The 25,370-nt window shown below is 39.5% G+C and overlaps 2 protein-coding genes across 3 annotated transcripts; one reads left to right on the top strand and one right to left on the bottom strand.

The window, feature by feature from the left end:
- The first annotated feature begins 50 nt into the window (after positions 1 to 50).
- Positions 51 to 19,300, top strand: LOC148895871 (dipeptidyl peptidase 9-like). 2 transcript variants are annotated; one of them, XM_089000335.1, is made up of 21 exons: positions 51 to 185; positions 2,288 to 2,378; positions 4,818 to 5,053; positions 6,306 to 6,418; positions 6,691 to 6,864; positions 8,615 to 8,783; positions 8,937 to 9,047; positions 9,146 to 9,274; positions 9,719 to 9,780; positions 9,901 to 10,001; positions 10,121 to 10,298; positions 10,383 to 10,542; positions 10,655 to 10,731; positions 11,859 to 12,029; positions 12,251 to 12,386; positions 13,228 to 13,373; positions 13,793 to 13,939; positions 14,089 to 14,241; positions 14,744 to 14,886; positions 16,394 to 16,505; positions 18,615 to 19,299. In XM_089000335.1, exons 2-21 carry the CDS (start codon positions 2,323 to 2,325, stop codon positions 18,705 to 18,707), a joined length of 2,667 nt encoding a protein of 888 aa, XP_088856461.1. In that variant the 5' UTR covers positions 51 to 185; positions 2,288 to 2,322; the 3' UTR covers positions 18,708 to 19,299. The 2 variants fall into 2 exon arrangements, with proteins under 2 accessions (XP_088856461.1, XP_088856462.1); XM_089000336.1 differs by lacking the exon at positions 51 to 185 and adding an exon at positions 2,118 to 2,138 and having other exon boundaries at positions 18,615 to 19,300.
- Positions 19,301 to 22,016: 2,716 nt separating this feature from the next.
- On the bottom strand, positions 22,017 to 24,663 carry LOC148895870 (angiopoietin-related protein 4-like). The gene is made up of 7 exons (XM_089000353.1): positions 24,064 to 24,663; positions 23,861 to 23,971; positions 23,691 to 23,778; positions 23,107 to 23,220; positions 22,932 to 23,027; positions 22,564 to 22,845; positions 22,017 to 22,488 (listed from the first exon to the last, which is right to left on the bottom strand). Exons 1-7 carry the CDS (start codon positions 24,490 to 24,492, stop codon positions 22,313 to 22,315), a joined length of 1,296 nt encoding a protein of 431 aa, XP_088856479.1. The 5' UTR covers positions 24,493 to 24,663; the 3' UTR covers positions 22,017 to 22,312.
- Positions 24,664 to 25,370: the final 707 nt, after the last annotated feature.

Genomic DNA, 25,370 nt, shown 5'->3' with positions numbered 1-25,370 from the left:
GACAAGCGTTCTCTTCCGGTCTCGTGTTCCATAAACTCGACAAAGATGTCGTCGAATTGTGTCATATCCGGGTATTGAGAATGGGGTGACGACGACAATTTTCTCTCATGTCACTGCTGCGAACTTCCTGCCCACTTGGAAGTTAGTTACAGAGATCAACTTGCATCAGGATTAAGTCAAACAAGGTCAGTGTGTGCACGACCAAAATCCCCAACGTGGTTTAGGGATTACAACTTTCTTTTACATTCTGTTTTGGTAGAATCGCGAGGTAGCATATTGTCGTTAGCTGTGAAGAGGCCCATTCGAGGATGTTTAAAGGCAGATGACACATTCGCCCGATGCTAATTGCAATTTTGAACACGTATTTTAGTGGGTTGTCATTAATAGATATTGGTGTGGAGTTAAACTGCGCGGTTAAGGCATGTATCATGAATGTGGTTGGGACAATTAAAACGTTTCAATTCAATTCGTTTGACATTTGATAATTCATTTTACAACAATGTTTTTTGGTTAACTGTGAACTACTCCAACGACTCATTACTGTTAAGCATCACAAGTGGGTAATGCTTGTTCCCTATTTTAATGGCACTTCGGGGTTGTTCATCATGTTGGATTTATTTTAAAATTTACCACGTGCCGATGACCATTTTGTGTTTGGGAGCCTTTTACTGAGCGAGTTGCTTGTTCTGTAGCCACAAAGGGACACAAGTCTTCTAGCGCCGGTCCCAAGCCCGGGTAAATACAGAGGGGTGTGTCGGCAAGGGCATCCGACGTCGAAGGTTGGCCAAAACAAAATATGCGAATCAAACCTCTGAAGATGGAGGACACTGATTCGCTGTGGTGACCCATTGAAGGGAAAAGCCGAAAGGAAAAGAAGACCAAGTAGCACTGCACTACCTAATAGTAGCGGTCGTACGCCTGACAATCGTGGTGCTATCATTTATAGACGTCCTCGGGTCTGCAAAATATTTTTCAATATAAATACTGTATGATGTTCTTATGTTATGACATTGATCGAATTTTTAAGAATACAAAATACAACTGTGTTTTTGTTTGTTTCTTAAACTGGTTATTTTTTATATTTCGTGAACAACTGTGTTTTTTGTTTGTTTCTTAAACTGGTTATTTTTTTGTATTTCGTGAAGAACACAAAGTGCATATTTGATCACATCTGTACCTTGTGACTAAAGAAAACGCCAGTATAACGCTGTCCTCGGGATAAATAATGCACTGCACGCGATTTTGGGTGTCTTCCCTTTGGATTTCATTCGCAGTGGTTAGTGGTGCAAATGTTCAGAATCCTAACAGGATTCGGCTGGGTGTAGCAGGGAGAGATGAAAAACATCCAAGACACCAGCAGTCTTGGAATATGATAGAATAGTCATTTCTTCCATCAATAAAATAAGATAAGAAAACATTCATTACTCTCACAATGGAGCAAATGGAGAAATTCCCAGCAGCAAAATTTTGAAAGGAAGTGGAAAGTAAAAAGAAGTAGTAGAACAAAATATAGGAGCTGCGGTACAGGCAACCTTTTTCACGGCCCCATCCTGAAGTCAAAATAACCAAAAAATATGACAAAACACACATGACACAGACAGTCAATCTCAAGCTCTTCGCTGTTCCATCTTTGTTGTATGAAGCAGTTATTGATGAATAAAGAGAGGATCAAAGTGTCCTTTTCACCAGTGGATTGGGGAAAATGTGGATACATCTGCAACAAGCTAAGTTTTGAACGCAAACACGAAGTTGTAACATCCATTGATGAAAAGAGATTGTTTCACATCTCCTGTCCCACATAATCCGCTTCAATTCCGTGCTGTGACTCTCAGTTCCACATATGCAATGGTGCGCCGCTGGTGCGAATAAACACCAGTCCCAGTGTCCCGAACAGCTGATAGTACACAGGGCTTAGTAAAATGTGTCGTGAGCGTGTTACATTTGCCAGAGTACTGACACAGACGTGGAAGTGTCACCATCATTCAGCAGTCACGCGAAGTCAGACTCTAAAGCCTCTGTGCATTTTGAGCAGAGTTGAGGTTGAAGTGTAGCGGCGCCACAATGAAGCGGCAAGTGGATGTCTTTTCTGAATGGACCTATCACCACAGTAACGGAAACCGTTTACCTGTTGACTGCATGTGAGCTTAGATTAGATCAGATATGTTCTGTGTAATGTTTCGTTTAGACCAGGTTGTTGTCATGCTGGTGGTTTTAACATAGATTTGAATGTATTTTATTTTACTTTTTTATATTTTAATGCTATGTTTATTCATCCTCTGTTTTTTAGGAATCCAAATCTGGTTCAAAGCCATCGAGCGGTTCATGCACTTTGTTAAGAGGCTGAAAACTGAAGACAAGAAAGAAGAAAGACACGGCATGTATGGAACATTTGTCCTTTCATCAGCCTACATTTGTTTCCCGTTTTATTAAGTAGAACCCTTCAACATTGAAATGTCATAAAACATTTCTCAACTGTAATATTTAGTCTTTCTGAACTATTTGAAGTCATAGTATTGATTAACATTTTTGGATAGTGCGTCTTAGTTGAATTACAAAGATATTAAAGAAAGATATTAAAACTAGAGCTGGGCAACATTATGATGGCTCGTGTCATTCTTTTACTTTCATGCCATCATTTTATGTCATCTGCGGCAAACAGCACCATATACTGTACTATAAACATGATTTGACAGACAAACGACAGTACTTTTACTTCACCAATCAATGCAACATCGCTGCCACCAGGTAGCAGTGTAAACAACAATTGAAAGAAGTGAGTGAGTCAGCACAATGAGATGCAAAATTAAGTTGAAGAGTCAAACTCTAATTTAGGAATCACACTTGTTTGCTTTTCATGATTATACACAGCAGCATCAGAACCATTGGATGCACTACTCATTTGATACAGGGCTTTTTCATGTCACTTCAAAATAAAGTGAGGAAAAGTAAGCGGTCATTGTGTGTTGTACTGATACTAAAATGGAAGCTATATATTTGGTGAATGAACCAGTTGTATTTTTTGACTCCTCTAGATGGCACTTTGTTGAACATTGGACTCAAAATACATACTCTGTCGCAACCTTTTTTTCCAACTTCTTTATTTAAACTCAAAGTGCCATTTAGAGGAGTCAGACATACAAGTAGTTCATGAAGAAAATTTCAAGGGTCATTTTCCTCATCTCTTCAGTGTACTATTTTTTCATTTTATTTTTAGAGAATTGTCATGCTTTAATGTTATCACGATATAAAATGGCCGAAAATATTTTTTCCATGTGGCCCAGCACTAAATAAGACAAAAATAAATAAATCACTATGTGGTGATAACAGAGAAATAATGGAGAGCGAAACGTAAAGTGTCATAAAATCACAAATGGACAATTTACAGATATTCCTGAAAGTAATACATCATAATAATAATACATTTTCATTTATCAGCGCCTTTCAAAACTCTCAAGGACACTTTACAGTCACAGGATATTTTTTTTCTGCGGGCGAGCAGCGGATAAATTAACACTTTTTTGCTTTCTGTTTACTAAATAGATATTGACTGTTAATGAGCAGCCAGACTCTTTCCTTTGTTGCTTTGGCCTCAATATTACCCTTCTGTGGTGGGTCTGTGGCATTACAAAAAGACTAAGAAAGATCCTAATAATGCCCACCGAACTAAAGAGATTTGCCAATGTCTCGTGTGTCTTCAAGTACTGTCGAACCACACGGATATGATAGTTTTGAATTATTCAATGATTCTTCTTTATCCATCCATCCATCTATCCATCCATGCATCCATCCATCATCTGATCCACTTATCCTCACAACAGTCGCGGGCATACCAGTGCCTATCCCAGCTGTCTTGGAGCAATTGGAGCAAATTGGAGCAAGCATCCTATACCCTGAACCGGTTGCCAGTCAATCGCAATGTACACAAATACAAACAACCATTTGCTCACTCACACTCACACCTAGGGACAAATTTGAGTGTTCCATCAAACTCCTGTGCATGTTTTTTTTGGATTGTGGGAAGAAACCGGAGAACCCGGGAAAAAAACCCACACAGACATGGCGAGAACATGGAAACTTCCCACAGGAAGGCTAGAGCCGAAATTAAACATTGCACCTCTGCTCTGTGAGGTGGACGTGCTTACCAGTAGACCTGCTGCCCAATTTCGAATTTTATGTCATTTCAGTTACCTTTAATTTAGCTTTTTGATTCGTTTTTATTTTTTGGGAAAATACTTTGAATTTGTTTTCAAAGGTTAAGTAAAGGTAAAGTACAATTTCCAAATGGCTGTATGACCTTCCTTTTTCTGTACAGACATACAACATTAATTTTTAATCCATTTAAAATGAACCCCGAAAGTTAATATTTGATATTCATTGAAAAGATGAACGATGCACATATTTAGTTTTATAAATGGAAGATATAGTTGCAGTTGGGTTTTATTTTGTTCTTATTATTGGTGGCGTGAACGCTGGCGCGTCTGGCTGCTGCTGCTGCTCATCTGCAGAAAAATGAAACCTTTGACTGTAAAGTGTCCTTGATAGTTTTAAAAGGCACTTATAAATGCAATTTATTATTATTATTATTATTATATTTTTTTAGCATTCTCGTTTTAATTTTATGAATGTATGTGTTCATTTTTTTCACAATAATAACCAAGTTTGTACTTTTTGGGGTGACTTTTCTGTGGTCAAGATTTCCCAAAATGTTCCTTTGAAGCATTTGATTTTGGAGGCTCTACTTGTCTCTGTTTCAAATCTTTGCGTCTTGTTTTCTTTTTCACTTAAACTCTCCTTGTGATTTGAATGTGTGTTCGCAGTCCACTGGCAGGCATGCCGGTGTTTGACGAGCTCTCTGACAGCACAGAGGTTGTGGAGATGGAGGATGTGACTTCAACCCACTTTCAGGTGCAAAAGCACTCGTGGGTTGACCTGCGTAAAATCATTCACGAGGGTCGCAAGCACATAGGACTTCTCGTCAACAAGTCGCCATATGACTTCCTCTTTGTCCAGAAGGAGGAAAACAACACACATTCCCATCGGCTCTATTACCTCGGTAAGATGGATCAAAGGGGCCCAAAAGGATTGTTTCAATAACTTGGTCTTTTTCAAGCACTGGAGATAAAAATGACAAGTTGTAAAAGAACTGATAAGTGAATCAATTTCAGTGTTTAGGGTTTGGTCTTCATTTTTTTTCTCGCTCTGTTGGCCACATACAGAAAAAAATTAAGAATCAGCAAGAGCTTCATTTGCATTGTTTCATATGAAATGTGCTAAAACTAATCCATGAAGCATTTTTTTAAAATAGTTGGTTTGAAGAACTGCGACATCGCAGCTTTCGTTACATGGGCAAATTTATATTTGGGCGCCACGCATTCCTCTATTTCACTCAAGTAGTTCCGCTGCAGACAAATCACTTCTCGACATTCAAAACCCAAATTAGAGCAATTTCTTGTGAGTGAACGCATTTTTAAAATGTCATTTTAGCTCATTCACCGCTAGACATGTCTAAAAATGTGTCCACTCCAGTGCCAGGGTTTTTGTCATTGTCATTCTTTTCCAGGACCCACAGAATATTGAGTTTGAGGACTACATAAACATTCAGTGCAGTGTAAGAAACCTTAGACTCTCTTTCACCAGAAAAAAGAGTTAGTATTTTCAAAATAATTTAGTTCTGGAGTTATATGAGCTTGAAATGAGGGCGGCTGTCCAAAATACAATGCAATACCTACATATTGGTTTATGTAGCGCTTTAACAACAGCTGAAGCTGGAACAAAGCGCTAACATGGGAAAAAGGGAAATGCTCCCCCGATATAGAAGGGAAAAAACATTGCCAGAGGCCATGGTCAGCGCTTTATTGGCACCCAAACAAGAAAAAACAAAACCCGAACAAATTCGGGAATGGTGCTCTTTGTCATATTTTCAATTACAGAATAAATTCGTGAACGGCAGTGAATGAGTTAAAATGATGCATATTTTTTGATCTTCTGCTGCTTGAAGATCCGCCGTGGATCTGTAAGGCAGAGAATGAGGGGTGGGAGTGTGGATAGAGTGGGAAAATTTGGAAAATGGGGTGGAGGACCTTTTCAAATGTAAGATACGATCTCACAAACACTTCATCAATGCCAATTCATTCGCACTGCCGTCATTTTTTAGTCTAGCCCGCAAGCCGCTCAGAAATGTACAGGGGTTTCCAAATGGGCCACGGGCTGGACTTCTGTAGTTTAGGCACCATGTCTAAGCCATTGGACTCACCAGCACATCCGGTGGTTAGATTATAGACTTGCTTTGTCTGGTCGTCTCACAGGTATGCCTTACCGCAGAAGAGAAAATGCATTACTCTACTCTGACATTCCCAAGAAGGTACACAAAGATGCACTCCTCATTCTATCGTGGAAACATCTGCTGGGTCAGTTACAGGTATGCATGTTTTTCTTTTGAGACTCTTATTTTGGTAATTTCCGGGCACACCTCCCTCCTCTCCTTCTTCGATAATAATAATACATTTAATTTCTAAGCGCCTTTCAAAACTCTCAAGGACACTTTACAGTCGCGGGATTTTTTTGTCCTGGTGAGCAGCGGCAGGCATTCATGCCAGCGTTCACTCTACCCGGCACTCTAAATATGTGCCAAAACAAGTTTCTTTCATGGCCAGCATGTTGATGAGTTTTCCCTGTCTTCTATCATCTCAGGCAGGCCCTCACCCCAACATTTTCTCAAGGGAGGAGGAGCTGCTGCAAGAGAGGAAGCGCTTAGGAGTGTCAGGCATCACATCCTACGACTACCACCGATCGACGGGACTTTTCTTGTTCCAGGCCTATAGCAGTTTGTACTACTGTGTGGATGGTTCAGATAATAAATTTGCGGTGAGTTCCAATATATTAACATGCTTTCAATACCAGGGGTTTGGCAATCCGGAAACAGCTCTTTAATCTTCATGTTGTGCCTTTCTGGTAAAATCTTTGACAACGGAGGTGTTCTTGTGACATTAAACCAAAATGTAATTATTATTTTTTTTGGTTGCTCAAAAAATATGTCACAGCCATTAATACACAATGCCCGACCCCAATATTTATTAAGCTATTTGCCTGCTGATAGGTTACATCATGAATAAATAAAAGAAAGAAAAGTTTTGAAAGAAAACGGTTGACCGTTGATTTCCAATGGGTAAGGATGGTTGGCAAGCGCATGTTCAAATCAGGTTGACACCTTTGCACGGCGCGAGCTGAAAGTACAGTTGATATAATAGTGATCGAACGCAGACACAGACGGCAATTTTAGTTGGCTCCCTTTGAATCATAATTATACATTTGACGCTCATTTCATAAATAAGTACAAGATGCACTCTAATGGACATTGGTTATTTAATTTGAATCTCAGAATCAGATTCAGAAAACCTTTAATCGTCCCACAATGGGGAAATTTGCAGTCCACAGCAGCAATTTGAAAGGGGATTGGGTGTGTGTGTGTGGGGGGGGGGGGGGTGAAAGGATAAAAAAATCCCAAGATATTCTAAGCATAGTAAAAATGTCAGAAGACTAAGATTTATACTGTAAATATGCAAAAACGTTTCATAAAAAACTACATAGTGCAAGTATCAATATAAGCCTCTTCCAAGCATCTTTTTTTCAGTTTGGAAGGTTTTTGTTCCAAACAAAAATATAAATGCTATGTTCTTTGTAGCAGCTCATTGCTTTTATAAATAATAATAATAATACATTTAATTTCTAAGCGCCTTTCAAAACTCTCAAGGACACTTTACAGTCACAGGATTTTTTTTGTGTGCGGGTGAATGCAACATCATACAAGTTCAATGTCATGATTTGGTCAGGAGATTCATGATTTTGACCACATGAAATTTTATAAAGCAACTATTGACACAATACAGACAGTTCATTTATAAGGTGAAGCAAAAGAAAATGTCAAAAACAAAATACATTTTATACTAATTGAATGTCTAAATAAACAATGAAAGCATTTTTGTGTTTTATTTACTTCTAATTTACACTTTTGTAACGCTCGTATTATTTTAACACACAGTCGCAAGTACGAAAATCTACCGATTTATGATTTCTGAAACTTATCAAGTATGAACGTGAATTTTTTTTCACACAAATGTGGTGTTACTTTACTGCCATTTTTTATATCAAAATGTTTTTTTGGCTCCTGTTGAATTTGCGTACTTAAGATTTCACACCCCTGATGTAGTCCAATTTGATTATGTGTGTTGGGAGGGGTGGGGGGGTCAAAGCAATTCTGCTTCAAATCACAAAATACTGTATTTGTGTTTGGTGTTTTCCTTCACATTGCACCCGGAAACATAGCTGAATGTTTAAAGGTGCCCCGGGCTAATTTTTTTTTAGTTTTGGCAAATACGTTTCAAATACGTCAAATACGTTCTTACGTTTAAACAAAAGAACTTTCCTGTGCCACTCAAAACAACGATGTCTTTACTATATCTTAGCAGTAAAGACACCTTTAACTGTACATTGGATTTACAGTGACAATTATAAGCGTTTTATGCATCATCCTTGTAGGTTACTTTAACCTCGATGTGTCAAATGTACATATTCTGTTTTCCATTTTTAGTTCAGTTGTTTCTCTGTTTGCATACAGGAAGTACCACTGGATCCTTGTGAGATTAAGAGTGAATGTTCAGGCGCACGCATGGACGCCAAAATATGTCCTGCCGACCCAAACTTCATCAGCTTTGTCCACAAAAATGACATTTGGCTGACCAACATCCATACGAATGAAGAAAAGCGACTCACCTTCTGCCATAAAGGTCAGAAAGGAGCATTATAATAATATAATATTTCATCACTTTGCTGCTGTGAAATGTAAATTTCTCCACGGTAAGACTAATAAAGGCATATCCAATCCAATAAGGTTGACTTACTTCGGTGGTGCAATTATGGCCTTTGAAAAATCATTTCAGGCATTGATAAACCAAACGAGGATGCCAAAACTGCTGGTGTGGCCTCTTTTGTCACTCAAGAAGAATTTGATCGTTTCACTGGATATTGGTGGTGTCCAGCTGCACAAAATGGTGAGCAATATACAAAGTGTTGTAGTTTGCAAGACATGTCTTTGTTAACCTGTTGCAATGTCATGTGTGGTCTGTATCTTTCCCCCCGTGCTTCTCAGAATCAGATGGTGGAAAAACTCTGAATATTTTGTATGAGGAAGTGGATGAGTCGGAGGTTGACATCATTCACGTCCCATCTCCAGCTCTGGAAGAATGTAGCGCTGATGTGTACAGATATCCACGCGCAGGTAATTATTTGCAGGATAAGCTAACTGTTTATAGTTAGCAAATATTTTTGTTTTTAATATCTCTCAGTTATTTTTTAGGGGACTAGTTAATTCTTAGTTAAGTCTAAAAATACATTCTTACACTTGACCATCAAGTTCATGAAGGTGCAGTTTACACAGCCCACCACGAGAGGGTGCAACCACTGTTTGTGTTGCTATCAGTTTTGTGCATTGAATGCCTTTGGAACTCATAATAATAATAATAATAATAATAATAATAATACATTTCATTTATAAGCGCCTTTCAAAACTCAAGGACACTTTACAGTCACAGGATAAGTTTCTCATCGCTCAAGAGGTTTATTTTTTTTGGTCAATGTTGATTCTTAAGGCTTCATTAATATGTGTTTTGCCTCTGTAAAGCTATTATACTGTATTCTCTTATTTAATTGTGCTTATTTCCAGGCAGCAAGAATCCGGTTATTACCCTAAAATTAGCTGAAATCAAGATAGACAGTCTTGGCAATGTGAGTCCCCCCCAACCACTCCGACGCCCCTCATCCAATTTATATTGCTTTCCATTAAAATATCTGATGTCCAGCCAAAATATCACTAGTAATAAAAAATGACCAATATTTTCTCTTTAGATTGTCAGCACACAGCTGAAAGAATTGCTCATGCCCTTTACAACCTTGTTCCCCCATGCCGAATACATCACCCGAGCTGGATGGACTAAAGATGGGCGATAGTAAGTTCCCTGACAGAAAGGTGGAAGAAAATCATGTTATAATGACTGCTGATCCATAAGAATAGATGCTTACATTGCTAAAGTTGATATGATGCTTCTGGGTCACTCTACTTTGTCAGTGCGTGGGTAACATTGATGAACCGACGGCAGCAGCATCTCCAATTGGTTCTTTTGCCTTTGTCGCTTTTCATTCCTGTGGACCAGAATGACGCCACCAGACAGGAGTACCTTGAGGCTGTTGGGGACACGGCTCATCCGCTCATCATTTATCAACAATGCAGTGATATATGGATAAATGTATGTGTTTTTTATACATGTACTGTACCTCCATTACCCACATAATTATGACATAAGAGGAAAGCTGCAATTTGTTTTTTGTAGGTCCATGATATCTTCTACCCATTCAGTCAAAGCAGCGACAAGGAAATCACATTTATTACTGTAAACGAGTCCAAAACAGGTTTCTGCCACCTATACAAGGTCACCGCTCTATTAGATCATGGTAGTTACAGCTGGACAAGAGGCTACACGCACTCTGAAGGTATCAGTGGAATAAATCTACGTCAAGATCTAATTCTCAAATGTTTGTTGATTTTCTACGTTAACTGACTTATCATAAGAATTCCTATGTTGCTATTCTCCACTATGTCCAGATTATTTCAAATGTCCAATCAAGGAGGTGGCGTTGACGAACGGAGAGTGGGAGGTGTTGGCCAATCACGGATCAAAGGTTGTGTCTTGTATGTATGCTTATGTGGGCAAAAAATGTTACAAGCAGTGGAATAAGCTGTGCCGTGTATGCAGTACAGTCTTAGACAACTTTGGGGGAATAAATTGCCCCTGGATGTGAGTGGGATGGCCTATATTTACACTGCTATCAACAAGCGATCAATCCAGGGTGCACCTCATCTATTGCTCAAAGTAAGCTGGTGCAACAGCTCGCATATGACCCTAATGGGGACAATTTGAAAGAAAACCAAAGAAAGTGGAGTGCAGTCATGAACACAAGTGAGTGAAAAGGACTGTAATTAGTGAATTTCAAGACCATGTTATATGTTACGTGGGAGCTTTTTCATACATGGAAAATGTGATCACAGTACATTGGTCTTCTTTTGTGTGTTCATGTACTCCACGCTTAATTGTTGGTATGGGAATATTCTAATTACTCGACATTAACTCATTCACTGCCATTCGCAAATGTATTCGGGAATTGAAAATATGACGTAGAGCACCATTCCCAAATTAGTTCTGGTTTGTTTGTTTTTCTTCCTTGGGTGCTGATAAAGCGCTGGCCAGACATCTGGCCATGTTTTTTTCCTTCCACAAGGGGCAGCATTTCTCTTTTTTTCCATGTTAGCGCTTTGTTCCAGCTTCAGCTGTTGTTAAAGCGCTATATCAACCAATATGTATGTATTGCATTGTATTTTGGACAGCCACCCTCATTTCAAGGTCATATAACTCCAGACCCATATAATTTAGGAATTAACTCTTTTTTTCTGATGAAAGAAGAGAGTAAGGTTTCTTACGCTGCCTTAAATGTTTATGTACTCCTAAAACTCACTATTCTGTGGGTCCTGGAGTTCAAGTGACAATGACAAAAACACTGGCACCGCAGTGGACAGATTTTTGCACGTCTGGAAGTGAATGAGTTAAGAAACTAAAATAACTCTACAAAATATTCATTTGTATTTAATTTGTAATTCTTTAAAATGCATGCTTAAATGTGATTTATAAATATAATTGCTTTGCCTTTTAGTTCCGCAGTCTCACAAACTTGCTCAATAATGTATGAACACAACAATGATTCTGATAATTTGCCCTCTTGTTCTATGCTGTGCCTCGTTGTGTTTGATGCAGCGGTTGTCCAGCCCTCAGATTTGGGTTGATGAGACCGAAAAGCTGGTGTACTTCCAGGGAACCAAAGACTCTCCCCTGGAACATCACTTGTATGTTGTGAGCTATGAATCGCCGGGAGAAATTGTGCAACTCACTAAGCCTGGTTTCTCACATAGCTGCTCTGTAAGCCCAGTACGTACACACAACAAACCACAACACACAAAATCCTATCTGGAAGGGGTGGTTTTCCTTGACAATGTCAGTTTCGTGTACATAACAAATGGAAACACTGCTAAACCCCATTTACACAGAACACTAATGGTTTATAGACACAAGTTAGCGTTAACCAATGTTGTATTCTGGGTCAAGAGTTCTCCATGTTGAAACTCGGCCGCATTTGTCCATTCGCACAGACATTTGACATGTTTGTGACTGACTACAGCAGCCTGACCAGCACACCTTGCGTGCACCTTTACAAGCTGAACAAGTCAGATGGCAATCCGCTGCACAAAAAGACGGAGTTTTGGACAAGTCTGATGGAGACTGCAGGTATTGAATGATTTTTTTTGTGGGGAAATTGGAGGTGCAGTGTTATGGGGAGTGCAAAGTGTATATTTAATGCCACTTTTCAAAACATTTAAAACCGTCTATGAATGCCATGAGATGGTTGTGATGGCAAATCACTACTTTTCTATTCGACAGAGCTATGGCTTGACTGAACAATGAAAGCAATGCATTTACTTTCGATAAAGCTTTGACCTGAGCACAGAGACAAACAATATGGGACTTTTTTTTCCAATGAATAAAATAGATTATAAAGAAATATATTAGCAAATGTGTAAATTGGCAAATATATGCGGGAACAATGTCTATTTTATTGTTTAACTCTTTTGATACCATAATCTGAAAATTAGATTTTTTGAAGAACATTTTATGTGGAATCATTTCATTCACTTCTAATGAAGGCATATCGATCAAAATACGCAGAAATATTATTTTTTCTACAATATTTATAATATTGATCATAAATAAAATCTCATCCCACATTTCTATTACTTTTATAGCTAAAACAACAGCTGAAGAATAAATACAAACATAAAAAAAACATTTTTATAGATATTTAGTAACCAAAAAAAAAAACGATATAAAACCGAGCAAAGTAATTTGCACTGTTAAGAGCCAAAAAAATGCCACACCTTGCTAGATATCGAAAAAAAAATAGTACTAACTTATGACGGCAAATTTGGGAAGAAACGTACTCTCCTTTATTTTATATGAGTAAAAATTTATGGCGGTGCTCAGTTGTACCGTCAGTATCGAAAGAGTTAATGCGATTTTCATGTTTGATTCAAAGTTTTTGACAATACTATTCCTCTGATTATATTTTCAGGTTATCCACCTGATTATAGTCATCCTGAGATTTTTAGCTTCTTGGGGAAGTCTGGCTTTCAGCTATATGGTCTCTTGTACAAGCCACACTGTTTGCTCCCGGGAAGGAAATATCCCACCGTTGTCTTTGTCTATGGTGGTCCACAGGTTTGAGCTCTTCATTCTACTCGGATACAGTTAACATGCTTTCATTTATCGCCTTCATTGGTTTTCTTGCTGTATTATATGCAATAATAATAATACAATACATATCCATTCATACGTTTTTACAATACAATACGTATTGTTTTATATAGCACTTTAACAACCGCTGAATCTATGAAAAAGCGCTTAACATGGACAGCTATCATATGCAGGAAATAAAGCAGTCACCACAATAGTAGAAAGCACCAGGAAGTAAAACTAAGATAACCAGGAAGTAAAACTAACAAATGCCAAAGAGTACAAGTGAGTTTTGAGACGGCTTCAACAACAGTTTGGACTCCATGGTTCAATGTTCTTCATATTGTTTTTTTTTTTTTTTTAATTTTGGACCTGAATTGTAACTCGTTTACTTTTATTTTCAGGTCCAATTGGTAAATAACTCATATAAAGGCTTAAAATACCATCTGATGACCAGGTTGGCCTCTCTCGGTTACGTTGTGATCATCGTTGATGGGCGGGGTTCCTGTCAGCGTGGACTTAAGTTTGAAGGAGCTGTGAAGGACAAAATGGTATTCATATTTGAATTTGTATGAGAGGCAAGCATGGCAGTTACACTCATGACTGATACACTCTACCGTTTTTTTTTCCTTTTTTAGACAAAATGTATAGCATAACCATAACCGTTGGTCTATTGTATGTCCTCGTCTTCCTTCATCAGGGTCAGGTGGAGATTGAAGACCAGGTGGAGGGTTTGCATTATGTAGCGGACAAGTATAAGTTTGTGGACTTGAATCGCGTTGCCATCCACGGCTGGTCCTACGGAGGCTTTCTCTCTCTCATGGGCCTCTGTCACAGACCTGATGTCTTCAAGGTAAGCAAAACAACCGTTCGCTGTTAGTGCTATTGAGAAATATATGTACAATGAGAACCTAACTCATTCACCGCCAAAAATGTGTCCACTCCAGTGCCAGGGTTTTTGTCATTGTCAAGGGTCTGCAGTTATATGAGCTTGAAATGAGGGTGGCTGTCCAAAATACAATGCAATACATATATATTGGTTTACAGTATTTAGCGTTTTAACAACAGCTGAAACTGGAACAAAGCGCTAACATGGAAACAAGGGAAATGCTGCCCCTTGTGGTAAAGAAAAAACATTGCCCAACGCCATGACCAGCGCTTTATCGGCACCCAAGCATGAAAAAAACAAAACCCAAACAAATTCGGGAATGGCGCTCCACGTCACACTTTTCAATTCCGAAATAAATTTGTAGATGGCAGTGGACGAGTTAATGGTATAAAAACAGTTTTTCTCCCAACATCTTTACTGTTTATCGCGAATAAACACAAGACTAATTAATTAATGGGATGTTTAGATTGCCATTGCAGGAGCTCCAGTGACAATGTGGATGGCTTATGACACTGGATACACAGAGCGGTATTTGGGTACTCCAGAAACCAATCAGAAGGGCTACGAGGCTTGCTCAGTCGCACTTCATGTCAACAAGTTCCCGAATGAGTAAGAGCATTGATTTCAAAATATATGTATGCTACGTTAGTATATTAACATAGAAACCATCAGAAGGTTTAATGTGGCACACATTTCAAACATGGAGTTATGTCACAGACGAGTACCTTCTACTTTATGAATCACCTAAATTTAACCTGTCTGAGGTACTGTCATTTTGATTTCTTATTTAAACTTTGCTTTTTTGAATGTTGCTGTGCCAATGACCATTTTGTGTTTGGGAGCCTTTTACTGAGCGAGTTGCTTGTTCTGTAGCCACAAAGGGACATAAGCCTTCTTGTGCCGGTCCCAAGCCCGGATAAATACAGAGGCTTGTGTCAGAAAGGGCATCCGACGTAAAAGCTTGGCCAAAACAAACATGCGGATCGAACCTCTAAAGATGGAGGACACTGATTTGCTGTGGCGACCCCTCGTAGGGAAAAGCCGAAAGGAAAAGAAGAAGAAGATTTAAACTTTGAAAAATGTATCACTGTTAGACTTTCTTTGGCCAATGTGCAAATTTGTGCCATGATTATTTTTTTAGCACATTGACGAATCTCATGTGCAATTTACAGCAGTGTTGTGTAGTAGACAGGCACAGAGAAGCCAAAGTTGTTGGATTATCTCTGCAAAAGAGGAAAAAAAGCATTGTTGATCACAAACAAAGCGGCAGCACTTTGAAGTGAAAAGCGATTGCCACTGTCATCGTTCACTTTAACTCATTCACTGCCAGACGTGCAAAAATGTGTCCGCTCCAGTGCCAGGATTTTTGTCATTGTCACTCAAATTCCAGGACCAATAGAATATTGAGTTTTAGTACTACATAAACATTCAATGCAGGGTAAAAACTGTAGACTTTCTTCTTTCATCAGAAAAAAAGTTATTTCCTAAATTATATGGGTCTGGAGTTATATGTGGTTGAAATGCGGGCGGCTGTCCAAAATGCAATACTATACATACATATTGGTTTATATAGCGCTTTCACAACAGCCAAAGCTAGAACAAAGCGCTAACATGGAAAAAAGGGAAAAACTGCCCCCTTGTGGAAGGGAAAACTTTGCCAGATGTCTGAGCAGCGCTTTATCGGTTTTAATGGCGTTCAATGTCATATTTTCAATTCCTTTAATACATTTGGGAATGGCAGTGAATGAGTTAATTAATGTGAAGAAAATCTTACCATAAAAGAATAGAAAAAAGAGTTGAGCTATGGCCTTGTTTTTTACGTCATATTTTCAATTGCCAAATAAATTCCCAAATAATAATAGTGAATGAGTTAAACTTAATAATGCCAAAACAGAGGAAGTCTGCCAAGGAAAAAAAGTTAATATCATAACGGTGCCAAGTGACGTTAATGTTGCTAACTTGCTACTACTTTCCCACATTGTTGACTGAGAATACCATTGAAGAGTACCTCATCCAGCAGATTTCCTGTCTCTAACAAATCCATTAGGGTGTATGTTGAGTCTATTTATGTTTAGCGCTGTATAAAATGCTAAATATTGCTTTTTAACCCCAACAGACCAAATAGACTGCTGATCCTGCATGGATTTCTTGACGAGAATGTTCACTTTTTCCACACTAATTATCTGGTATCCCAACTCATCCGGGCAGGGAAACCGTACAGCCTTCAGGTGGGAGAATTTGCTCGAATGACATCTCGTTTTAGTTTGACATTGCATGTCGGAAGCGATGAACCAGTTCTCCACTCATCTAATACTGTACTTCAACCCAAAACTGTTTTGGAAAGTATTCAAAAGTATGTGATCATTTCTGACTGAACAAATTGAACAAAGGAACTAACTCAAATTCATTTATTTATTTATTTATTACATTTTTGTCACCGTTTATGCTATACAGTGATACCTCGGTTTACGAACCCCTTGGCTTACGAACTTTTCGGTTTAAGAATGTTAAATTTATGAAAATTTTACCTTGGCATACAAACTATTTTTCGGGATTCACACGGAGCGCCACAATGAATGATGTGTCGTTTGCAAACAAGCCCGTTCTCCTAACAAGAAATTGGCAGCCGACTGTTTTGGTCCTCTGTTTTAAAGGACAACCGACGCCTCCGGGCAAGTTGTGTCCATAATTTGTAAAATCTCTTCAAATGACTTCTACTGAGCGTATTTTACAAAGATTCCACCGCATATAGCTATATTTTACGTTTTAAGACTTGCGCTGAATATTCCGGAAGTCTTGTTTTGGAGTTGGTGACCAGTCCTCACGTCACGTCACTGAAGGAACGCCACTGACCGAGAAAGGACACACCTTGCATCACCTCAATGCATTTTGTGGTACTTTGTTTGGTCTGAAAACTTCGTGTTGATCCGTGTTGATGGTGAAATTAGAAGGAAAATACATAAATTACACAATGGTGAATCCTTGTCTGTTGCACCGAGCATATTTGATATTCGCTGACAAAAATTGTAAGGACTTAATCAGCCCGTTTCCACAGAGCTTTGTCACCATCTTCTGCCTCTTTTCAGTGCTACATTCCCCCCTCAGATACCTCAAAATGACAGGGAATAACTTGTTTAATTGATTGCAAACATGTATGCTTTCCTCTTCAGAACTATTTGAATCATATTCATAACTGGATGAGTAACAAGAAAGCATATTCTCCGAATCTGAAGCCATTGTTTTGATTCTCGAGCAAGGCAAGACGTCTTGGCGTGACACCATGAACAAGGGGGCGGGACCTTCTGAAACTGGCCACTTGCGGTTTCAAATTGAAGTACTTTTTAGACATGTCTGTGTAAGCTCTCAGTCGTACAGGAGTGGTCCATCAATGAAAAGGTTTATTCAGTCGCCATCTGTACTTGAAGGTTTGCTGACGAAGTTTCTTGGATAAGAAGCGAAACGTCCGACACCTTCAAAGAAGTACAGATGACGGCTGAAGAAACCTTTTCATCGATACTTTTTAGACACTAAGTCATTTTTATTGGTGTTTTGCATTTGACTAAAAATATCATACTGCGTGTTTGGGGTATTTTTGATGCTACGTTTTTCTGATGTCAGTTACGAAAGAAAAAAGTGATGTCGGTTGTCCTTTAAACATTAAAGAGACAGGCAGACGGCAGTGAGAGAGTTTCAACTTTGACAGTTCAAAGGCAGAGTGTAGACTGCAAGGTTAAAATATACCCTCAATCAGGCTCCACAAACAACCCCCACAAGTCATCTGTACACTTTATGCAAAAAGCTATCAACCCAGCTAAACAGAACACAATTGATGAACTAGATAAAATTATCCCAGAGAAAGCACCTACAAGGGATCATTCCTCAAGATGGTGAAAGAAGGTTACGTTCCTCATCAAATGTTTGATGCTGATGAAACCGGCCACTCCATTCCATCAAGCCATCAACGACCATCAAAAAGTTAAATAAAACCACTTCATTATACAGTACCGTTTATTTCTTTAATTATGATACCTTAGCACATTTATTATACATAAAACAAGGTATATTTTGTGTAGTTTTAAGGCTTAGAAAATTAAAAAGTACAAAATTATGTTTTATGGGGACCTGGGAACGGCTTATTCTCATATTAATGGTTTCCTATGGTAAATTTATTTTTGGGATACACACTTTTCGCCTAACACACTGTCTGGGAACCAATTAAGTTCGTAAGCCAAGGTATCACTGTAATGTTATTTGGTTGATACCATTGTAAATCTAGTTTCCTACGAAATGACATTTGTTCTATTTTTTTAAATCTTCTCTCTGTTCAAAATGTCTAGGTTTATCCCAATGAACGGCACAGCATCAAGGGACCAGAGTCTGGAGAGCATTATGAAATCACACTGTTGCACTTCCTCCAGGAGAACCTCTGAAAACTTTTTTTAAAACGCACATGAATTACTCTGCTTCGGCAGGGGCTGCTGCTCCGCATCTTTTGTGATTTTATGCACAGAAAAGTCTTGATCGATGACATGGAGTTGTTTTTATATTTCCATTTTTCAACGTTCAACTTGTGTTTTCGAGTTGTAGTAAACAATGTGATCTATACTTAAAGGTCCGCCAGAGAGTATTTTCATTCTTTATTTTGTTCTTGAAATTAAAATGAGCACATTTGTATCTGTGGTTCTAGATCAATTTCACTGAGGGGGCCTGGCTGGGGTCATGGATTTTGAAAGATTTAACCCATGGCAAAAAAGACACCAGTTCAGATTTATTTGACTTTTTATTTTCACCATACGTTTAAACCTTTGCAGACATACATTACTGTGATGATGAAAAACAGTATTATAATAACAGTAGTAATGTACTGAATTAAGTGCTGACAAGTTATTCATATAGGTGCAGATCTTGTGGAACAGTCTTAAACTGCCCTACTATTACTGCAACTGCATTCTGCAATGTTGGTGATTTCTAGCAAACTGATCAACAAGTGATTAAAATGTTCTGTGCTTTTTAATTTCCTTGACTCGTTGCTAGGTACACCAAGATTGCTGAGTCTGTCGTGAATGTGTTACATTTGTATTCAATTATTCCAAATATTTTTTTTGGGGAGGGCTGGGTAAAAAAATTACAAATGAGTGCTTTAGTGCCAAAAAACATGCATTAATTGGCCCTAGATGTGATTGTGAGTGTGGATGGTTGTTTGTCTCTGTGTGCCCTGCAATTGGCTGGCAACCAGTTCAGAGTGGCCCCTGCCTTCTACCAATTGACGGCTGGGATTGGCTGCAGCATGCCCCGCGACTTGTTAGGATAAAGCGGACCTTAGTGAGGACAAAGTTGAGAAAACGAATGAATGTGTGTGAGTGGTACAGTACTTTATTTGTGTTACCGGAAGTTGATCGTGCTCAGCAGTACGTCTGTGTAAGGTCTCAGTCGTACAGGAGTGGTCCATCGAAGAAAAGGTTTCTTCAGCCGTCATCTGTACTTCTTTGAAGGTACGAACGATCCAAATTGAACCTCACCCCACCATATCGGTTTAGTGAATGATTTAGCTGTTTTATGAAAATCGCTTCTTTTACTCCCCTTTCAAACCATCTATGTTCTTTCGCGAAGATTTTAACCTCATTGTCGTCAAACGTCATTGGGGAGACTAAACAAATTCTCAAAAAAAGACTTTATCAACATCGCAGGGGGTAATACTAGTGGGCCTCAATCGGCAGTACATATGCACCTAAAAGCTAGCATGTGTGGACAGTAGGGATATATATATCCAGTAAAGTCTCGTTATATCGATATCGGATATATCGATAGTCCCGGTTATATCGATACTATTTCTATGCACGCACGGAGAAAATTACATGCAAACAGGGTCGGATATATCAATAGTCCCGGTTATATTGATATTTTTCGGACTCCCTTGAATATCGATATAACGAGACTTTACTGTATATATATATATATATCGATACTATTTCTATGCACGCACGGAGAAAATTACATGCAAACAGGGTCGGATATATCGATAGTCCCGGTTATATCGATATTTTTCGGACTCCCTTGAATATCGATATAATGAGACTTTACTGTATATATATATTATAGGGCCGATCCTACCAGTAAGACTTTAGTTTGCCGAAGAAGCATCTTGGATAAGAAGCGAGGGGGGGGAGAGAATTACAGACACACGCAGCAATGAGGAGAAGGGGGAGGGGTTAGAGAAACTTGAAAATTTCAAAGTGGGGACCTTTCGGCTGGGTTGTTTTGAGTTCAATGAAAGACGCATTTCTGAGAACTTTGCAGACGAGTTGGGGAGATACTGCAGGACGCATGCACTGTTTTGGAGCCATTTGAGCAGGTCACTGGAGATCAGTGTAGACAGGTACAGTGGACAAATGTTAACACATTATGCTGTTATTATTATTCAATTACAGTATTTTCAATTATATTCATTAGTATGATACCATTACTTGTATGAAAAGCAAATTAGTGACAGCTGATCATCAGACCAGAGTAATCACAGGGAACGTGAAAGTTAGTGGGTGCTCTCTGTGCACATATACTAAATAAAGCAATACAAATAACAATACTTTATATATTGTATTTTTTACATGAGTAATTCGTTTTTTATGTAGTTAATTTAAGCAAAAAAAACTTAGGAGCCATTTGGGAGCCAAAAGTTTTTAGTGAGCCGATCCAAATAACCGGATGTCTGAAAGGAGCCGGAGTTCCCATCACTTTTTCTTCTTCTCGTAAAGTGGGTTGTTCCACTGCGCGAAACTGGATGGTCATTGGATAAAACCTGGGTTTTGTCCCGCCCACCAAAAGTTAACAGTCTTCGACGGCCTCGGTGGGCTGGCTTGTACGCTGCATGATGATTGGATAATTTGTCTGAGGCGGGAAAAATGAGCGTCTCTTCGTCTCTGAACGGCAGCCGTCACCTTAGATACATTTATTTACTTCGCGTTTTAATACAATATATGTTGATTTATATAGCGCTTTAACAACAGCCGAAGCTGTAACAACGCGCTTAACCTGGACAGCTATCTTATACAGGAAATTAAGCAGTCACAAAGTTAGTAGAAAGCACCAGGGAGTGAAACCAAGATCAAATCCGAATCATGCTGAGTCGAATGCCAAAGTTTTGAGGCAGGTTTTAAAGATGGGCAGCGAGGGCGCTTGCCGAATGTTCAGTGGAAGGTCATTCCAAAGAGTGGGACCAGCAACTGAAACGGCTCGAGCGCCTCTGAGGCGTCGGGAAGGTTTATCGAAGTGGATGAGCTCAGAGAGGTAAGGAGGAGCGAGGGAATTTTAAAAAATTATGTGAATGAGCGCTGATTAAACTAGTATATTTTATTTTGTGCTTAACTGAGCTTTGGTCTAAATTAATCTTTGACCATTCTGCACAATTTCCTTCAACCATCAAGAGTCTGCATTCTCCATTAATACACACGCCACATGTTTTCAATGGGATTGTGGTCTGGGGAACGAGATGTACATGTGAATAGAGTAATTGTGTGTCTCGAACCATTTCTGCAATTTTGCGCCAGAGTGTATGCCGATATGTTTTTTTCTTTTTTTTCCTGCAATTGCACAATGTACAATTGATGATGTGCAGGAAGCATGAGCTGGGATACGACACAGTGAGCCTAAATGTATTTAGCCTGTGTTTGATGGGCAGCCATTCCTGCGTGCTTTTGTTTTGTGCGTAATTTATAGGCATTTCATTAGCGGGGACACAGACATAAATAATAAAACATTTATTACACTCAGTTCTTACAAATGATATATTTGAAGGATAAAATATTGAAAGAAAACAAATTAAAAGTACATTTTTTAAAGACCTTATAAAGGGAATACTCTCAGATGTCAATGTGACAGAGAAATCTTATGGCATAGCATAGAAACAATTATGATCATTCAGTGCAATGAACAGATGATAAATGTGCTTTCTGTATTTGTCAGCCAGTTGTTTCAGTCTGAGGTTGCAACATAAACGTTGTTGTTTGTTTTGGTTCTCTGCTGCAGTTTCCCCAAGACTTTATTGCGGGTTTATTGAAATCGGTGCAAGCTTCATCAGAGTGGTCCTCAGAGAATTGTTTTGCCCCGCTGTGTTGGTCCAAAACATCTTCCTCAGCTGCCCCCTCACTGGGCCAGGCCTTCTGGGATATTTGCCATTGAGGTTTGAGGCGCCACAGCCGCTGAACCACCAACCTCCTGAAACCAAATGACCAGTCAGAATACAACGGCTTGTTTTGTGGTACTTGATGTGAACCGATTCAAGGGTCTCACCTGAGTGAAGCTTAGCACAGTTGACATCTGTGGCAAGATCATTGTCACGGTCGGCTGTGGAGAAAGGAAGACCCGTGTCTCCCGTCGTAAGACTTCCCCCTTGACCTCCAGATGTTGAATTTTGCTCCAGGTGGAGAGTGTAGTTGTTTTCCTTGCCATCAATTTGGACGCGATAGAGATTTGCGAGATTCTCTCCTGTCGAATCCATCAATTCCACCTGCAGCAGGTACTGGCCTTGTTTGGAGATTGTGTGAATATTCTCCAGGCCCAACCAAAACTCACCTAGGAAAAAGAAGAACAATTCTTATCAATGGGGAGTTTTGATACAAATTTGTCATGTATTCCCTGTGTGTCAATGGTGGGCTCACCATTCAGACTCCCAAAGCCTTTTTCGTAGCTCTCCCAAAATTGATTAAAGTTTTGGGACCCATCAAGACGTTTCTGGATGACGGTCCATCCACCTTCTGTGAAGGTGACAAAGAAAAGTTAAGTTTTCAGGTTGAATGTCAAGTCAGACTTTGGGTAGGCTTCTTCTTGTCTCACCTGTAGTCATTTCGCAGAGGACGTTGAAGGGCTGCGAGTTCTGTGCTTGGATTGTGTAAATTCCGCTAGTTCGTTGTCCCCTCACAAACAGATCCTGACAATCGTGAGCGAGACCTGAAGAAAATAACACAAACAGATGCATGGTTGCGCAAAGTCTATCAACTACAGGTTTTAGTCGCTTTCTTTACTCAAAGGCAGTCATGCATGTCAGTGTTATGAGTAAAGCTAACATTGTTGAGACCATGCAAGTTAAGTCAATAACCTCCTTTTCTTGATCTTTGGACTGTCTACAAAATGACACTGACAACGCATCAGGCTGTCGACCTGGAGTGGCAAAGGTTTACTTTTGTTTTTCGACGTGTCACTTTTAATAGCTTGCTGTTCTTTGCTTGTACTTGTCATGACACAGCCTTTATACCAAACTGTCAAAGTTCAACCATGTGTATCGAGAATAGTACGCCCGCTCAATGGGAAGAATAAAATCCACAGACTGAGAAACACGCTACTCAGAGCTCAGCATTTATACGAGACCCGAATAATTTCTTTGAACACATCCACTAACTTTTTCAAAGTGTTTTACAAACCTGTTTTGCTGTCACTTGGCCCTGAATCTCCTCTCAGTGTTGTCTCCTCATGCCTGCGTCTGAGGAATCTTACTCCCCTGTGTTCAACCTGAAATCATGTCGGCGTGTCAGTCAGGATATACAAAAGTGAACGTCGGTGTGTTTTTCTCATAGGATGGAGAGGCGCTCACATTGTTCTGCAGTGTCAGGAGGTGTAGACTCTGCTTGTCCAATTTTTCTTGTTGCTGCTTGATCTTGTCAACCAGGGTGTCGATGCGTTTGTTCTGCGCTGCCAAGATTTTCTGGGAACAAAACGTCATACAACTTTCGGTTAGGCCCGTGCGAACATTCGTCGCTCCTAACGTTTTAACAATTCAAGCTTCTTTCTCCTGACCTGGATATATAACATTGTTGAGTTGTCGCTTCTGAAGCTGACGTCCGTTGTCAATTTCAGCACTTGGTCCACTTTCTGCTCGAGTGCATTGACCCGGAAACGGATGTCCTTGGTCTGCTTCATCATCTCTCCCTCGGTCCTTTCCTTCTCTTCCCGGTTGACCTGCAGAGCTTCATCATGCTCGTGCCACTTTCTCTCCATTGAGATGATGGTGGTGTTGAAGGCTTTCAATTGGCTGTTGACGTCCCTCATCTGAGCTTTGGTCTTCATCACGTGCTCTTTGAGGCCCTGGCCTAGCTGGAGCAGGCCGTGGGCCACCACGTTGACGTCGTCCCATGAGGCGTATTTGTCCCCTCTGGTCACGGGGAATCCCGCCGCGGCATTCAAGAGCAGCATGGGGACGAGGATGGCAGTCTGAAGCGTCGTCATCTTTGGCCTGCTTGGATTTGAACGATGGTCTTGTGGTTTTGTTTTGTGGTGCAGACGGAATTGTTAAGGTTTTTATAGCTGAGTGTTGCGGCGGAGGTCTGCGGTGATTGGCTGTAAGTTTTGGAGGTGGGCGCAGAGGAACGGTTTGGGGGGCGTGGAAACAGGCCAGCACTTGTAAAATGATGCAATGCAAGGGTTCCATTTCTGGCTGACAAGAACATTTAGGACTGAGTTCATTGCACTTATTATCATTTATACAGTGCAATTACTTTTGTGCATTTAAAGATATATTTTTGTTATTTCAAACATCCTGTGCAAATGTTCAAATGATTGGCTAATTATTTGTTGAGTTTTTCATTGAACTCCATGAACTTAAGCCTAGAATTACAACTTGGATGTCATGTTTTTATTTAAATTCTGCCAAGTATGACAGGAATACACTGATGTAAATCACATAACCTAATCTACAGTCACCCATTAGTTTATTTTCCACAATCACTGCAAAGTTTCAAGAATAGCCGAAATACAGTCATATGACTAATTATTGTTTTTATCGTTTTGTAATTCCCGATTAAATACCAGATGACGTGAAGACAACTCTGTGGTTTATGATTCAGACGAGAAAAATAAATCTCAGCTAGTAAAATGTTTGTGTATGGGGCCAGTAGCTACTAGTTTTCAACCATGAATCGGGAATGCCGATGAGAACTTTGTGAGAAGTAGGGGAAAGTTCACGCCGCAGGGCTCTTTACACCCTCGTTCCTGACAGCAAAATCCCAAACAATGGCACGCACATGAAGACACGCACGCCCAGACACAAGTCACATGGTTTCCATGCAGTGCAAATTGACAAAAAAGACCGACAGTGTATTTAGGCA

The sequence above is a fragment of the Hippocampus bargibanti genome, linkage group LG07 (genome assembly GCF_051943395.1).
Source record: "Hippocampus bargibanti isolate YZ-2025 linkage group LG07, ASM5194339v1, whole genome shotgun sequence".
In the NCBI taxonomy this organism is placed as follows: Eukaryota; Metazoa; Chordata; class Actinopteri; order Syngnathiformes; family Syngnathidae; genus Hippocampus; species Hippocampus bargibanti.
The sequence above is the reverse complement of the archived record's forward strand: the minus strand, read 5'-3'. Positions and strand labels throughout refer to the sequence as shown.